At 42.7% G+C, this 18,165-nt stretch overlaps 1 protein-coding gene across 2 annotated transcripts in view; it reads right to left on the bottom strand.

Annotated features, from left to right (window-relative positions):
• SYTL2 (synaptotagmin like 2) overlaps positions 1–17,214 on the bottom strand; it is a 38,864-nt gene extending 21,650 nt beyond the window's left edge. The window contains exons 1-5 of one of the 2 annotated variants that reach the window (XM_034074618.1): positions 17,101–17,214; positions 8,195–8,343; positions 5,704–5,842; positions 1,018–1,090; positions 338–437 (exon numbers count right to left, since the gene is read on the bottom strand). In XM_034074618.1, coding sequence (XP_033930509.1) covers positions 338–437; positions 1,018–1,090; positions 5,704–5,842; positions 8,195–8,343; positions 17,101–17,201 — 562 coding nt within the window. In that variant the 5' untranslated portion in view covers positions 17,202–17,214. The remainder of the gene's footprint in view (positions 1–337; positions 438–1,017; positions 1,091–5,703; positions 5,843–8,194; positions 8,344–17,100) is intronic. The other variant, XM_034074621.1, reaches the window with a different exon arrangement.
• Positions 17,215–18,165: the final 951 nt, after the last annotated feature.

Here is an 18,165-nt window from a genome sequence, read left to right as displayed (position 1 = left end):
CTGCAGCAATGACTGGAAGGACATAAAGATAATTATGCCAGATTCAGGGAAATTTCTCTCTTTAGCCATTCAGGATAAACAGACCTTTTGGATGGAGTGTATAATACTGACTAGAATTGTGAGTAAATGAGAGGAAGCAAAACCCATCTACTCCCATAAACAGCCATTTCCTGAGGATATTCACATGTTTTACATGGGGTTTGTAATGACCTAGCTGATAACTCCAAGCAGTTAAGATAGTTTTTGATATCTTACAAGAAGAAGCAAGGAAAGTAAAAATAGTTTCCATATAGAACACCAGGAAATCCAGAGTCAGATGCTTAATAAGTGCATTTACCCTTCTTTGGTAGCTGAGGTAGAGTGGCTGGTCTGTTTTCTGATTCCCCACTGTGCAAGTTTTCACCTGATGTAATAGAATTGAATGGATTTCTCCTTTGCTAGAAAAAAAGGAATGAACATTATAACTGCAGTCAAATTGTTATATCAGTTCAGTCTTCACAAAGTAAATCATAGTGCAGCAATTGCCTCACTACCCTGTCAGCAAAGAGCCTGAAAACATACCTCTAAAATTGGCTGCATGACAAAACACCTCAACAATGTGAGCCAGGAAACTACCAGAAGTGGTTGTGATACAGCTCCATCTTGTTCTTGCTCCATCACCACCAGCAGAGATAAGCCAGCACTTTAAGACACTTGAAAATCCCAAGTTGTTGCAAGTTAAACAATTTTATCTCTAATTCTGTGACTTTAGAGATCTCAGAAAACAGCAGGACAATTCTCTTCAGTGCTCGAAGAGGCTGGAAATAATGTCAAGCACAGACAGCTGCTTCCTATAGCCATAAGAGCAATTCAGCACTCAGCTTTTAATGGTTTTCATTATCTCCCTCCAATAAAAAGATACCCCTTTTTTTCAAACTTATAATCTTTCTTCTTCAAATGTTAAATTATCTTTACCACTGAAGCAAAGAAACACACAAAATGTAAGAAAACTGCTGCTATATTTAATACCAGTCATACCTTTACTGAGGAGACTGCTGCCTTCACAGGTCTTTCCTCTGGTTTGTCCAACACAGAGGTTATTGTTTTAGAACTGCAAAGAAAAAAGCACAGAACACCTTCAGCAAACAGGACATACTTTAAACCTTTTTTAAAAGCAAAACAAAGATTCATTTCTACATAGTCAAATATAACCTCTTAGCACTTCAAGTTTTCTATTTAGCCTGTTCTCATGAGATTCAGAAGCAAACTTTCTCCTTTCCATAGCAAGGGGATATTCTTGATGCTTTGTTTCCTTGCAGAAGCTTCTTTGCTTTTTAAAGAACTCAATACAACTTCTAGTTGGCATAACAGAAACTATATTTGACAATTCTAGATCTTTGAGTAAAATTGATATATACATAGCCATTCTACAAACAATACCATCTTCATCCTTGTCCTACATTTATACTTCTAGGAAATCAAAGTGGAAGGAAAAAAATCTAGCTCTCAAAGAGCTCAATATTACAACTTGTAATTTCTTTTAAAAAGATCATTTCATGTTACAATCTTTGACTTTAGTTCACAGAATCCCAGACTGGTTTATGTTGGAAGGAACCTTAAAGCTCCTCCTGTTCCAACCTTCCACTAGAGCAGGCTGCTCCAAGCCCCATAAAGCCTGGCCTTGAGCACTGCCAGGGATGGGGCAGCCACAGCTTCTCTGGGCACCCTGTGCCAGTGCCTCACCACTCTCACAGGGAAGAATTTCTTCCTTATATCCAACCTAAATCTCCCCTGTTCAAGTTTGAACCCATTACCCCTGTCCTTTCACTACAGTCCCTGATGAAGTCCTAATATTTTAAGTGTGAAGATACATCTATTGAAAGAAAATTTATTCTGCTGAACTGGAGTTTGTGCTCTTGCTTTAATAAAGCCCTTGAATTTATGTTTTTTAAGAGCACCTGTGTGCTCCTACATTTTGTATCTCAATCTCCACAATCAATCACCGAACAGGACAAACAATATTATGTTAAAGTCCAGGTTATGAATACTTGTCATGGTTTGAGCATGTTTTGAGGGTGTTTTTTGTTCAAGGTTTTTTTTTCCAGCCAGGTGGGAGGGGAGTCCGGGAGGAAGGAGAGACAGGACACCTGACCCAGGCTAGGCAATGAGGTATTCCATACCATAGCACGTGATGCCCAGGATGCATACTGGGAAGGAGAAGGCTGGAGGGGAGAGCTCTGGAGAAAAATGGAGGAGGGAGCACATGGTGCTCGGCCAGGCAGGGTGGAGTGAGTTATGGGTCGGTGGCTGGTGGGGTGTTGTATTCTTTTCACTTGCTGTTTGCTGTATCATTATTATTTGTAGTAGTAAATGGCAGTAGGGGTTTTGTGTTATGCCTTAGCAATTAAACCGTTCTTATCTCAATCCGTGGGGGCTACATTCTTTGGATTCTCCTTCCTAACTCTCAGGGAGTTGGGAGACTTGATTTAAACCACGACAATACTTCAACCCTTCAGTCATTTTAGACAAAGAAAACACTGATATGTACCCTGGACTGCAAGAAACCTGTAAGACATTCTTTGGTCAGGTGGGGAGGTGGAACACACACACAATCCCACAGTGTTTTAATGCAATGCTACTTCAGACTTACCATAGAATAATTAGAGAGCTGATAATTTGGCATTGCATGCCAAAAGCCTGCTCTAAAGAAAACAAAACAGAGAAAAAACACACCCCCAGGATCCTATAACTAAGTTTAATTACAAAGGCTCTGAAAATATCAACCCATACAATGGAAAAACTGAACAAACAGTTCCGTGATATGCTGCATTCACAAGGCTAATCTATGAAACTGTGTGAGGCCAAACTGATAAATACACCCAGATTAAAGAATTTCTGCATTGCAATTCAGCAAACTAAAGTGCTGAGAGCCTCAGTGGAGGCCCAACTCCACACAGACTGGACAGCACTGGACAGGAACAAAGAAGTAACAAGGCAAAGGCAGGAGCAAAGATGAGGAAAGGAGATATAGAATTGCAGGCATTGTCAATACATTCTACTTACAAATGGCCTCCCATTAAGAAAACAAAACAAAATTGGCCTTATCTAAGTATCCCAGCACCCCTGTTGCACAAAAGTTACATGAAGTTGTAAGGATTAGGGCTTTTGTGCAAGCTTCCACCTTGCAGAACACTTGTCCCCTGTTCAATGCAGGCTAAGAGTATTCCCTGGCCTAGGGAAGAAAGCAACCTCCAAATCTCAATTGGAAAGATAAACCCCCTTTAACGTTACCTCTTTTGAGCATATAGACAGATGGTATCAGGGAACAGAGGTAATATTGACTGATTGAGTCACCCTGTGAAACTCTGTGCAAGGTTACACCTTCAAAGCCTGTAAAGGCTCTTGCATGCAAGAGAAGAACCACAATGATACAAAGCCAAAGAGGAAGATAAAATTAAATGCTTACATTTAGATATTTGGGGGTGGGGACGAAGCCAAGTTTAAGAATACAGTTGTGGGCTGATTTCTGTTCCACCTCATAAAGCAGCACCTGACTCAGCAGCAGATGAACTGGCTGAGGGCTGGTTGTGACCCTCTGCAGTTTACAAACACATCTACCAGAACTCAGCTTTCTTCATATTTAGTAAGAATTAGGTTTTTTTAAGAATAGGATAGGGAACATAAAGTCTGAGTAATTTGTTCATAGAATCACAGAATGGTTTGGGTTGGAACGGACCTTTAAAGCTCACCCAGTTCCAACCCCCTGCCATGGGCAGGGACACCTTCCACTAGAGCAGGTTGACCCAATCCCTGTCCACCCTGGTCTTGAACACTGTCAGAAATGAAGCAGGAAGAGCTTCTCCCTAATACCTAACTTAAATCTCCCCTGTGTCAGTTTAAAGCCATTCCCCCCCATCCTATCCCTACACACCCTTGTAAAACGTCCCTCTTCAGACTTCTTGTATAACTTTTTATCAATCACATACTATTTGTGGAGCTCTAATGGAACAATAACATTCTAAGGCTGTACTTTTAAAGTATCATCATGTTTTTCCGGTGTGCAGGATGACATGCAAAATATTCTAAAAGATATATTAAACAGCAGCATGTCTTGTGCTGTGCCTAAAAAGACATAACTCCGTAATAATTCCTGCAGGTAAAAGCCACAGGTAAAAAACCTACATTCAGTAACAACTGGCAGCATTATCAGCTGACTTGAGGGGGAAGTTAAGCTCCTTCTTGTGATAAGCAACATTCATCATCCTCATTGTACAACTTGATTATTCAGGAAGTCTGTAACAAAGCAGTTTATCTGAACTTTTTCAGCATGATTTCAGATGTATTTAAGACAAAAATACCCCTTGGAGTTCACTGACAATGATATGTAAAGGATAAGTAGGACCAGCAATGCGAGCCAGAGATGTTAAGACATACACCAACCTTTGGTGCCATTCACCATGAACGTGGGTGCCCCATTTGCAGACCATGAAAGTGAAAGATTCAGTTGCTATTAGATTCTGTGTAAGGGCAAAGGAGGAGAGAAGCCTTGCTGCAAAGAGAAAATAGATGATGTACAGAGAAGGGCTTCAGAAGACAGACAAAGAAAGTGAAAGCTTAACAGCACATTGACAGCACAACCAGAATTAAACCAGTCATCCTAAGGAGTAACTCTGGCTCTTACCTCTCTCTGCTCCCTGAAAGCACAAACAGTAGTAGCTGTGTTACACCCTGCTTCTTGTCTCCTCAGTGGTGTTGAGGAATCTGGCCATTTAAAGGCATCTAATTTCTACCTGCTTTGCCCTAGCTAAGAGATCAGCACTCTCCATTTCAAACGCAGGCTTTTTGAAAGCTTCACGCAGGCCAATGAATTACTACACATAGGTATTTTAAAGAGAACATGTCTGTCAAAGACCAACTCAGGATATTTCAAAGCAAAATTAAGCTGTTTGGGGTGTTTACAGACTTGAGATAGAGTGATTTAATACCAAATCCTCTGCAGTTCACAAACTATCACCCAGCATTCCTGTAACAACTACAGCACAGGCATAGTCAAATTGACTGTCTTCCCTTATTCTGAATGAAAGCCTCTCACTTCCAGAAAGGCATTTCTTTTTCTTGGTACAACCTGACTTATTTTCCACAAGAATGCAAAAGATTTTGGTTCTTTCCACCTGAAATACATTTGGTTTCCTTAAAAAAAAATCAGAGGTTTTAAACTATGCAGTCAAAAACCTTGGAAAATTCTAAAGAGTCATTTCTCAGTCTTATTCTTCATATGACCCAAGCTTAAAAGGCAGGCTGAATTAACAGTCTGGGCTTATTAAGTGACTGACTGAAGGGATGCAGGGGTTATAGTGCCCCTGTTACTAACTGTGAAGGACTGATCATGGCCAACCATTGTTACTAGAAACTCATGGTCTTGCTTCTGGGAGCCAGACTAACTTGTGACATGAGAACATGTGTGGGACCATTCTACACACCACTAACAACCTTTGCCTCGGAGAGGTAAGCTGAAGGTTGTTCTGCATTTGGATACAGAACAATTAAATGCATGGCTCTGGTTTATCAACCTTCCACATGCACCGATTCCTTGGGCAATAATGAGGGAACATTTGATGACCTCTGAAGTAAGAGGCAAGTACAGTATTTTGGATGGAACTTACAGCTTACAAGTTTCACCAGTACTGATCACACATACTAAGTGTGATTAAAAAGACAACTTACCTTGAACTGGATTTCAGTTGCTCCTCTTCTTCTTGGTGTTCCACAATACCATGTAGCTCTGGTGGCACAAAGACTTCTTTATTAACATTGCTCACCCAGCTGTTCTTTGCTTTGTTTGATTTGCTCTGACTCACTTCAGCTAAAACATGAAACAAGAATATTTTTGTCTCCCCTATGTTCATACAGGATTTTTTGAACCATCAAATACAAGTATTTGCATTCAGTCTTACAGCTATTGTAAAGTCCTGTACCTGCACTGTGTGCAGAAGCAGATCTGGTGCCATCTGAAAAAATGGGTTTTTAATGTTACTAGAAATCATAGAGTCCCAGATTGGTTTGGTTGGAAGGGACCTTAAAGTTCATCCAGTTCCAGCGCCCTACCAAGGGCAGGGACACCTTCCACTAGACCAGGTTAGTCCAAGCCCCGTCCAACCTGGCTTTGAACACTGTCAGAGATGGGGCAGCCACAGCTTCTCTGGGCACCCTATGCAGCACCTCACCACCCTCACAGGAAAGAACTTCTTTCTTATATCTAATCTAAATCTACCCTCTACCCCACACTAAGGATTCCTTAGCGTGTAAAACTAAGCAAGATTTTTGTTTTCACTATCACTATCCATTAACTGCAAGCAAAAATATCTTGACATCTAATGAGTCATTGAAAGCAATCAATTGTACATAGTTCTGAATGTACCAGTACGCCCCTTTGTTCAAGTAACAAGACTGGGGAGTAATTACCCTCCTTTAAGATAATATGGCTTTAAGTACTTTCCTTTAAGCTATAAATCACTGTAAAATTTAGCTACAATTTTACAGCTGATTTTCATAATCTTCAAGTTGAAAACCAGCCAAACCCACAAACACACCACACTAACCTTTGATTTTTTGCAGTCTTTTCTGTTTCAGGCCTTTTCTTGTCAACTTAAAAGGCCAAAACCATCACACTATAACCTCAAACTGACTAAACTGCCATTATCCATCATCTCTGGGAATATAGGATCTGAGAAAGTGTAACATTTCAGGATTAGACACAGGAAAACAAGGCTAAGTTGTGGTTACAAAAGCTATAGAAAGATATAGGTGTATAATATGCTGTAATGTATACACAGCATTGATAGAAGTACTTACTTGCTTCAAGTGCACACAGCAAAACCCTTTAGCAGAACTTTAAATATCAGTGCAAGAGAATAAGAAGAGTCTTGCCCTTGTGAGTCAAAACGATTTAGGAAAACTAGAGGAGGTAAAGAAGGGATGAGGGTCAGTTTCTCTAAGAAATAAAATCACTGTCTGCCCAAAGAATGACAAAATGGAGCTGGACTCCCTAGATTAGAAAGTCAGATGTTGAGAGATTTCTAATAGAAGTCTACAAAGTCCTGTATACTGTATTATATATATTTTTGTTAATAGAAATCAACTGGTCAGTTGGCTTCCCAGTGATAATGGTGATCAGTTCAAACAGTCACTTCTGATGTGGAAAACCTTCATTTTAAAATGCCTCAGACAGGGCATGGTGAATGTTAGAGAGGCATGGCTTTAAAGAACTTCTTAAAGAAATTAATGGGGAAAAATAACCTAGGAACACCTTCTCTACATCAAAACAGTCTGAGGTGCAAGTGTTTGCAGGCTGGTCCTGCTCTTGGAGCACATGCGTGCTGCCAGGCACTCAGAGCTGGGTGCTGGGGCTTTTGGTCTGCTCCAGCAGAGCAGCTCCTGTGTTCTCTTCTGGTTTGTTTCTCTCCAAACAATACACTGTATTTATTTCTGATGTCAAACACAATGCACTATCTTCCCACACTCTGATTTTCTTAGAAGAAGAGCTTCAGAACACAGAATTTATTATCAAGTGAGCCCAAAGCTCATCAATATCTCAATTTACACACAATACACTACTACCTATTTGTACTATTGAATTAATGTCTGCAACTTTTCTGGTACATGAACACAACTGGCTTCAGCAAACACTTATGATACATCATTTGGGGGCACCCACCATGATGTAGGGGATGGTGGGTATATTTACAAGTTAACATGGACACAGGGTGCCAGGTCTGACTGCCAGAACTCCAGCACAGATTTCAGTAGTTACAACCTCTAGCTCGTGGTGCCAACCACTGAACTTCAGAGGTCTCAAGCAGCACCCAAAATCTTGGAATTTTATACATAAAATTCAATTTCCTCAATCTCTCATTCTTTGCATGTTCCAGGATAGCTCAGAGGACTTCAAGAATGAAAGTAAGAATGCATCAGGAGTGAGGAGAGCTTTTAGTCCTACACAGAAACACAAGCCAGTCCCTCCTGATAGCAGTCATCACACAGAATCCTCTCTTTAATGGCGAGAAGAAAGCTTACACTGTAAACTCATGGAAAATCTTTTTGCATCATTTTCTGGTTATGGAGATACCAATTTTCTTATATTTCACAGACAACAGAATCTGAAGTTAGCAGAGTAAAAACCAGCCCTTTCAGAATGAAATGTAAAGCAAATGCTTACCAGGATGGGGAGGCTTCCGGCGCATGGAAGCTCTGATAATATCTGCTCCATGTATCTTATCTCTGTGCCTCTTGGCCTTGGCTTCATAAAACCACTGCCCGCTCATGTTCTTGAGCTGAACATCATCCTTGACTTTCTCTGGTAAACGCCTGAGAAAGGGAAAAAGGAATAAGCGAGACACACAACTCACTTACTTGTGTTAACAGAATCAAAGTCAGATTTGGGGTGTTTGGGGGAAGCAGGTTGTGAGTTTTGGGATTTGGTTGGCTGGTTTGGGGTTTTTTCATGCTATCTCAGTACACTATTTCTACCTTGTGGCCTGTTAGTTCCTTAGTTAATTATGAAGGATGACAACAAGCTGGAAAGAGGAGCCTCAGCCCTGTTACCCTCAGAGCTTCAGCTGAAGCAGCTCTTAGAAAAATATACGTATGTTTTGCCATGATAAATTCTCAAGCAGAGAAAGCTCTGAAGGAGTCTCCAGTAACTGCAGATCTTGAGTTTTGCCTTCCAAGGCCAGTTCTCCAAGGATAAAATTGAGATAAGCTAGCAGGGCAGCTATAGAAGTCTGTCAAAATTAAGTGTGTGGCTGGTTTAGGGCTCAGAAGGTGCCTCCTTAGGCTGTTCATGTGGCACTGCTTTTAAACACACATCCCAAAAAAGTACTGTAAAGATGGTTCAATTTTTTCCACAGGTTACACAAAATCCTTGTACAAACAGAAGTTACAAAGGAAGACAGCATCTCATGGAAGAAACAACAAAATAAGTTTGTGCAGTTTATTCATCCACCAACCACAGAATGGTTTATGTTGGTAGGGACCTTAAAGCTCACCCAGTTCCAACCCCTACCACAGGCAGGGACACCTCCTACTAGAACAGGTTGCTCCAAACTCCTGTGTCCAACCTGGCCTTGAACACTGCCAGGGATGGGGCAGCCACAGCTTCTCTGGGCACCCTGTGCCAGTGCCTCAGCACCCTCACAGGGAAGCACTTGTGCCTAAGGCTCATCTCAATCTCCCCTCTGGCAGGTTAAAGCCATTCTCCCCTTGTCCTGTCCCTACAGGCCTTGTAAAAACTGGATCCACCACATAAACTTGCAGCTGTTTAAAATACTGTGAAGCACATCTTCAAATAATTTGCTTTCAGGCTTCATGGTCACTCTGCTTCTATGAAACACTCTTTGAGGAGGCTTTGTTTGCCATTTGAGAGGTTGCTGTCTTTCCTCATTAGGGATATAACACATAAGGCATGTGCTCATACATGGCCTGGAGACTAACCCATACACCAGGAATGTTACTAGAGAGTTTTGGAGAGTACTTAATGAAAAAGTCAAGTCAGGCTTCATCTGTCTTCTCTGTTTATGTCCTTTCCTGCAGCAAACAAGCTAATAACAGAGCTCAGGGGAGAAATCAGAACAAATCAAGTTAATTGGAGCCTTTAAAACCAAACATTGTCCACATTGCTGTGGGATGCTGCTATCTTCTACAGGCCTGATGGCGAATCATGGCATGGCTTGGGTTGGAAGGGACCTTCAAAGGTCATCTAGTCCAACCCTAAGAAGGTTCATGCCAGTTTTATCTTGTCCACGAGATTAGGAGAAGGAACTTCCAGTGCAACCAAGTAGCTCTGATGACAAGGTTTATTGTAGGTTGCAGATTTGACTGTCAAGTGCACACAACCATCCACAGCAGAGAAAGGACACTGAGACAGTCCCAACAGCACATTAAGACCATCCTCACCTATCACTCAACTTCTTCTTCACCCAGAAATGAAAAAGCTTATTTGAATGCATCAGCTCTATTAGCATTTGAATACCTGAAAGTCTTTTTGGCAGTACTGTCAACAGTCTGTCCCTCCTGGGTGTTTAAAGAACTTCCCTGTCTCCAACCAGCTACACACAGTTGAGGTTGCAAGGAGCTGAGGTCACTACTGGCATTTCTAATGCCAAGATTCAACAGTCCATAGCATGACTGGGCCATTTAACATCTGGCCCTTCCTCTTGCTTATAACTCTAAGAGCCAAAATACATACTTCTTATATGCTGCAGGTCTTGAAGTTGGAGCAGGAACAGAGCAGTAGCTTCTCTCTGTCCTCAAGCAAACACATTACTCAGGTATGAGCCAACTCCTTGTTGTTCAGGCAGTTTATGAGCACAGCCAGCAGGAATAGTGGAATGCAAGCAATTTTTACACAGACGATTGCTTCTCCCTTTCACCTTCTTTCCCACGTGTTATTTGTCTTCTCAAGAACAGACGCTCCTTAGGGCTGGGGATGGGTTCTTCAGCTGTTTGCACAGCCTGCAAGGCAAGCAGAGCTCTGACCCCAGCTAGTGCCGCAGGGCAGTGTGACAACACATGCCAAGGGAGGTGCTCTGGAGGGATGGCACTGAGTCATAGGACAGGTATTCAGTGCTCTCACCCCCAGTCAGTCTTTTACACCAGACACTGCTCACTCCTTTCCCCTCTATTCAACCACTGAAACTAGGGTGTGGTAGGAGAGCTGTACAAGTCAGCTCACACCAATAGATCACTGTAGAAGTGGATGGGACTCAGGAGTGTCAGCCTATGTACTTGCTTGTGGGACTCTCAGAGCTTTGACTAACATAAGCAGGACAGAGACAGAGGATTTGTCATGGCTCTGGACTCATTAAACATCACCCATGGCCAATGTAGCAGGATGGAAGCAGACATCAGGCACCTTGCTCCCACCCCTGCTTATGGAGTTAACTGTACCTTAACTTCACCACCTCAACAGGCCTTATAGACTTTGGGAGGTAACTGTGCTGCTAACAAAGGTACAAACCTGCTCTCCATCTACAGTACTTCCTTTACAAGTGACCTGTCTGGATTATAGGGTTTGTATGGTAAGAAGTGACAGAAGCTCATAGCTTGCAAACTACTTTTGCCTTCTCACCTTCATAGCACTTGACCTTTGCTAGCTTGGCTTACTCATCTACAAGAAAAGTATTTAGCCTTTCAGTCCCATCTTTTGAGGAACTAAGAGCAATATTAAAGCTTTTCCCAGGCATTGCCTAGCCACAAATAAAGCAGCAGATTTCTGTCCTCAGTTAGTTCTAGGTCTTGGCAAGGAGAATAACTTTCAAGCAGCCTGTGTGCACCAGGACATCACAGACTTGTGGCAAAACTGAGGTTAGAGATTGAATCCTCAAGCTCTGCTATGAGCACGCCCTACCAGCAATACCAAACTGCTGGAACTGTGTGGGTCTGTTTCACTGCTAGGCATTAGGCTGTGATTTATCTTGAAAGGAATTGTTGAGAAATGAGGCTGCCCCAGGGATTTCCAATGTTACGTGTGCCTCCCAGCACACTACAACAGGGTTAGAAGCCAAGTGCTGATTCTACACCAGGTTCCCAGTCAACAGAAAGGCAGACCGTGTTGCCATTACCTTGTTTTCCTCTTGGCACCAAGGAACAAGTGGTATCCAGATTAAGATTCAGATTGCAGGCTCAGATGGCAAGTTTACAATTAGGAGAATATGTAATAACAGCTTTACATATGTTGTAAGCATGTATTCTGATTCCGTCAGTGGTCTCTTATAATGCCAGTTAACCCAGGTTGAAGTTTTCAGCGTGAAACAGCTTGAGGTTGTAAAAAGGTAGCACTTGTTTCTTCTACAGGAACATTAAACTTAACAAAATGAAGGTCAGAAGGAATTAACTAAAAATCCTCTTTTAAAGTAAGTCTGAGCTCACCCTTAATATGATTTTCCGACTATAAAATCATAGAATGGTTTGTGTTGGTAGGGACCTTAAAGCTCATCCATTTCCAACCCCCTGCCATGGGCAGGGACACCTTCCATGAGAACATCTTCCTCCAAGCCCTGTCCAACCTGGCCTCGAGCACTGCCAGGGATGGGGCAGCCACAGCTTCTCTGGGCACCCTGTTCCAGTGCCTCACCACCCTGACAGGGAAGAATTTCCTCCTTGTATCTAACCTGAAAACCTTATGCCTTGGTGAAACTCTTGAAGGCAAGATGACAAGACTTTCACGCCCCAGGGCATTAAGTACTTGCAAGATTACATGGAATTGGCACACAAAGCAAGTGTCTGGCATTCTGCAGGCAAACAGAAAGCCTACATGTGCATTAATGAGGTTGTTTCTCCCACCTCTGGAGAATCTGATAGTGGGTTAAATCACATGGTACCACTGCAAGGCAGGAAATCTATACTTACTGAGGCAACAGAAGTTAAAAAGCCTTACTAGTATCCTCTTTTTCCCTTAAGCACACTCTTCTACCATCAAAATAAACTCCATCCACCCTGCTCTGCTGGTTGTTCCAAACAAGCATCATCCAGTCAAATAATCCATCTGCTACTAGTAGACAAGTTAGCAATCAATACCGGGAAGAAAAGCTATCAGTTCCCGGTTGTCCTGGTTTTGGTTAATTTTCTTAACTTCATCCTAACCAAAACCAGGACACCAGTATAGTCCAGTGTTATCAAGACCAGTGTGTAGGGTCTCTTCCTTAACCTCACCAGGTTAAGACAAGAACAGTCCTGCTTTTCCTACTGGCTTTTCATAAGGGGGCTGTTCACTGTTCACAGACCAGGGCAGTTCACTGCTACATTAGTCTGATGAACCTGGCAGAAACCACAGAGGATGCAGAAAAGCTCTCTGAAGGATATATACCCCCTTAAGTTTATGTTAGTCCAGTTACAAAAGGAGACTTGGGCACAAAAGGACTTTGCTCAGAACAAAGGGGGTTTGGTTTGTTATAGGGGGTTTTTAATACATCTCTGGAGAGCTACAACAAATCTCCCCACCAAACCCACAGTCAGTCTTATAGCAGTTGCCTTTGTTAAAAAGGAGAAACAACAGCATGCACATTTTGCTAGAGGATAAAATTATTTCCTCAAAAGTCAGATTTGGTGCTAAACAATATCCATAAGAAGGAATTAATCCCAAAAACATGAGCTTAGCCTTTTCCACCTGACCAGGTGTTCCTTACAGCCCTAAGAGGAACATTCCTCTCTGGGTGTATTTAGGTACTTACATATCTGAGAAATCAGTGGCTAAATGCCACTTGATACTTTTATTACCTCCAGATCTCTCAGGTATCCTAAACTGCTAAAGCTAAAAAAGGAAATAAACACAGACCAAGTTTCATATATTTCAAAACGGCTGTTGGTGAATTGATGTGCTAGATCCTGGCTGCCTTTGGCAATGGGAAATGCCTCTGAGCTGCTTCATCTAATGCAATCACCACACAAAGCCAAGCAAAGGAAGGAAGGAAAGCAGGCAGCAGACAAGCATGGGCTTATCCTCCTCTGAGGTAGTACTAAAGGATGTTCAAGATGTGAAGATGTAGCATTGTCTCCTTCAGCACATCTGCCCAGCTGGAAAGAAATGAATCAAGCATAGGCACAAGAGCTTACAGCTTGTTCCAGGTCTGGCTGAAGGCAACCTCCAAGCACACACCCTCATGTAGACACTCTGACCTACTAAGTACACCTGAAGTCCCTGATGTGACCACCTCAGAAGGTGCCCCTTTAGGATGTTCATATAGCACTGTTTTTACATATAAGTCCCAAAAGTGCACTGGAAAGACAATGCCATTGTTTCCATAGGTTACACAAAGATCCTCGTATGAACACAAGTTACAAAGGAAGACAGCAAGTCATGGAAGAAACAACAAAATAAGATTGTGCAGTTTCTTAATCTACAGATCATAGAATCACAGAACAGTTTGGGTTGGAGGGAACCTTAAAGCTTGTTCAGTTCCAAACCCTGACATGGGCAGGGACACCTTCCATGAGAGCAGGTTGCTCCACACCCCTGTGTCCAACCTGCCCTTGAACACTGCCAGGGATGGAGCAGCCACAGCTTCTCAGGGCACTCTGTGCCAGCACCTCACTATCTTCACAGGGTAGAGCTTCTGCCTAAGAGCTCATCTCAGTCTCCCCTCTGGCAGGTTAAAATGACATTCAGGACACACTACAGCCGTAAGTCTGGCTCCCCCAGTGCCACAATTCTGCTCACCCCAATACCTTAGATATATCCCATCCTAAGCAGCATCTTTGCAGTGCCACACCAATGTATGTATTAAGGGGTTTGGCACACAGCAGTCACCACCCAGCACATAAACAACTCTGTGTTTGTCCCTATCATTGGCCTCCTCAGTTTACACAAGGAGCAAACAATCCTCAGCATGGCCCACAGCAGCATTGCCAGGTTCTGCTGGGAAGGGCCCAGAGAACCCTGTCACAAAGGCAACCACAACAGCTTTGTGCCTCAGACACCCTGGTGCCAGGAGCCACCCGCTCCACCACAGGAGAGTCACCCAATCACACTCCAGAACTTCACAAGATAGATATACTTCTGTTAGTCTTTCTAGAAAAAGCCTCAAACTGTATTAGTTTCAAACTATACAACTGTATGAAGAATTAGGACTGCCAGGGAACTCGGTTATGTGCTTAGCCCACTTGTATTCAATACCCAAATCCCAGCTGAAGCAGGGTATAGCAGAGGTTCTGGACAGGAATGACAACAACAAAGTCAGCAATATCAAAATGGTTTGGGTGGGAAGGGACCTTAGAGCTCATCCAGTTCCAACCCCCTGCCACAGGCAGGGACACCTTCCACTAGACCAGGTTGCTCCAAGCCCCATCCTACCTGGCCTTGAACTTGGATGGGGCAGCCACAGCTTCTCTGGGCACCCTGTGCCAGTGCCTCAGCATCCTCACAGCTGAATATGCTGAAAACCAGCTTCTAGTCTAGTGCTGAACAAGCCAGGGATTAAAGCAGAGTGCTCAAGGAGGCTGCATGGGCCAGTCTAACCAGCACAGTCCTACTAAGGTAAGTAATATTAGGAGCTGTTTTCAGAGAGGGAACTCCATCAGGTGGTGTAAAATTCCACTAGGAAATTGCTCAAAGAGGCTTTTGTCATGTTACTGGTTTGTCCACACTCCAAACCTCAGAATTCCTTCTAGAGGGAAAATGATCTCATTAAAAGGCTTCCTTTACATACACATACAAACAGCACTTTGTCAGGGTGTAATCTTTGTATGATGGCATTCGATCTCAGAATCTTCCAGGTGTGCAAGGTTGTAGAATCCAAACTAAAACACTGCATCTCCTTGGCTGGAGATACAATTCACGCAGTGTTTTGATATATAAAAAGCAAGCTCCATGTGGCACATCTATGCAGATACATCAGTTTTATACATAAGCTTCCAACTCCTCAGAAGTTATAATATTAAGAAGCCAGAGGAAACATTTTATCATCAAGAGAAACATGGTGATTACAGGCTGTGCCAGCCTGCAGTCCCTTCCATTTTTTCACCACACCCTCTTGAACTACAATTACAAGAGACCAAAGAGAAGTTACACAGACAAAAATACATGTCAACAGCCCTTTCAGACCACTACTGAGAGTGGCTTTTTGATTTAATCTGTTCCAGGAAGGATTCCTTTCCCCACATACTGCTTTCAAACTCACATCTACAATTACTTCCCCTGAGCACTCTCAGACCTGGCACTGATTTATCATTACAAGACTAAAGTCAGTGTTTTTCTACCTAAAGAAAACATCCGTTCTGTTACAGCAAAGTCACTTTTCTGCTTTTTGAAGCAGGAGACAAAACTATGTGGTGAAAACATCTCTTCAGGTTGCATTAAGATAGCAGGGAAAAAAGATTGGGGAGTGTTGCCTGTAATAATTTTACCTTCAGTCTTCAGAGAAGCAAATAACCTTGAGAGGAGAAGCACTGTTAACCAGGAGAAGCTACTAGTTTGCCATTTAGTGCTCTTACTCTGAAAGAAGCAAGAGTAATAATAACATGATGCATGCACACTGACCAAACCACCTCAAGGCTGCAGAGGCTACTCGGCAAATGAAGGCTGCTCTTGCAGCAAGCAGCAGGCTGCTGCTTCACTTCCAGGGTAGGGAACGTCTACACAGAAGACATATTTCTCAGTAGAAGTGAAGCATCACAGATGATCATGGCTGAAATAATTTCAAAGCATTTAAATAGGAAATACAGGTCTTCACAAGGAAGAATCCTGGAGATTATTGAATTAGTGAGAGAAAACTTGATCCTGACCTTCTACTCTGTACTTATGAGACCCCACTTGGACCACAGTGTACAGTTCTTATGTCCTCCACATAAGGACATGGAGCTGTTGGAGCAAGTCCAGATGAGGCCATGAGGATGATGAGGGGCTGGAGCACCTCCTGTATGGAGACAGGCTGAGGAAACTGGGGCTTTTCAGCCTGAAAAAGAGAAGGCTGCGTGGAGACCTCAGAGCAGCTTCCAGTATCTGAAGGGGGCCTATAAGGATACTGGAGAGGAACACTCTAGAGTAACCCCACATTGCTCCATCTGTGACACCACAAAGAAAACTGAGAGCAATTTTCTGCTTCGACCACAATTGCAAGGACATCTCTTGGTAATGAGCACAGTGCTGGTACCTCCTCTGGACTGCAGGTGCAAGGCTCCATGTATGCGAGGTATAACTTCTTCAGACATACTGCTGACTGTATCCATACTGACTTTGGGATGATTCTTTTGAAACAAACCCCTCCACTTACTACCCATTAATTCAGTTCACAGAGGTTTTGGTACATGCAAACTGAATGCTGTTCTGAGGAACCCAAGCCAGGTGCATATCAAGCCAGATGTGTACCAGCTGTGCTTGGCCTGAGGGAATTGTAGGCATCCAAATCAACACTTGGCTTTTTGGCCAGCAATGAATCATTTGTGTGTTAGAGGCATTTCACCCAGAGGCTGTGCTAAGTCTAGTCCAGAGTAAAAACCTTCAAACCACATCAACAGTGCAATATGGGGCCATCAGCAGCAACTGGTTTTATCTACTTCTATGCTCCAAGTAACTTGGTGTGCGAGCTGTGTACGTTTTCCCAGGACAACCAAGGGTGTTGGATCTCTTACCTGACTCTCTCTTCTTCAGCTCTTTTAAGCTCTGCATCCCGTTGCAACACCTTCATTATTGCCTCTTGTTCCTCCTCTGTTAGGAAGCTTAGGTCAATCATCTTGTGTGTGCAGGGTAGAAATTAAATCCTGCTGGAGAGGATAGTCTTGTAGACTGCTTTACTGAGAAACCTGGACCAGGTCACAGTCAGTGGTTTAAAGAGCCCCAAACGCTGCTGTCTTGGATATGTGTGCTTCCCTAGATGAGATCCTTTGGGGTAAGTGTTGCGTTCCCACTCGCCATTAGAATGATGTCTTCTCAGCTTGTCCACTCAGCTCTGGTTCCTGAAGTAACAGTTCACTGACACAGCATGTCGAGGGCTTAAAAACAAACAAAACATCCCCTAAAAGAGACAAGAAAGAACAAGCTGGAATTATCAGGGATCAGGGAAGTAGATTATGTATGCATTTTTCATTAAAAGAAACAAGTTTTGCAGTGTGATTAAACTACTTTGTGAAGTTCAAATGGTCACTTCAAGTCAAACCTGTTTTACAGGCCTCTTGAACTAGGTGGCCATGAAAATATATTCCCTTCCAATACAACTCACACCCTAAAACACAGAATCAAGTGTTATTCAAATGATAGCATTTTAGGATAAGTCGTTTTTAAGTTGTTCTTTAAGGCAGCAGAACAATTTGGAGGATAGAGAAGGAGAAACATGACAAAACAAATCAAGAACACTTCTCACATTCATTTAAAGTAAAAAAAACCCAACATGTGGTCACAAGTATTGACATTGCATTGAAGAGAACATAAGAAATCTGTGTCTGTGGCTATCATACATGGACAGACAAGAGCCAGATAGCATGGAATAAAAGCCACTTCTGCTTTCAACCCTGATTCACAACAAAGTAGTGGACTGGGTGAGGCAGCATCTGCAACATTCACCTCCTGCCAGCATCTGGATCACTCCACGAACCCTCTTCACAAGGGCTTGAAGTTGGATTTTGTTTATTTAAAGAAAGATTGCCTGAACCCCAGGAACAGAAAAAGGGGAAAAAGCAGCCACTTGGGCTAACACTCAT

Source organism: Melopsittacus undulatus, chromosome 2, assembly GCF_012275295.1.
Source record: "Melopsittacus undulatus isolate bMelUnd1 chromosome 2, bMelUnd1.mat.Z, whole genome shotgun sequence".
In the NCBI taxonomy this organism is placed as follows: domain Eukaryota; kingdom Metazoa; phylum Chordata; class Aves; order Psittaciformes; family Psittaculidae; genus Melopsittacus; species Melopsittacus undulatus.
This window is presented reverse-complemented; position numbering and strand designations above follow the sequence as displayed.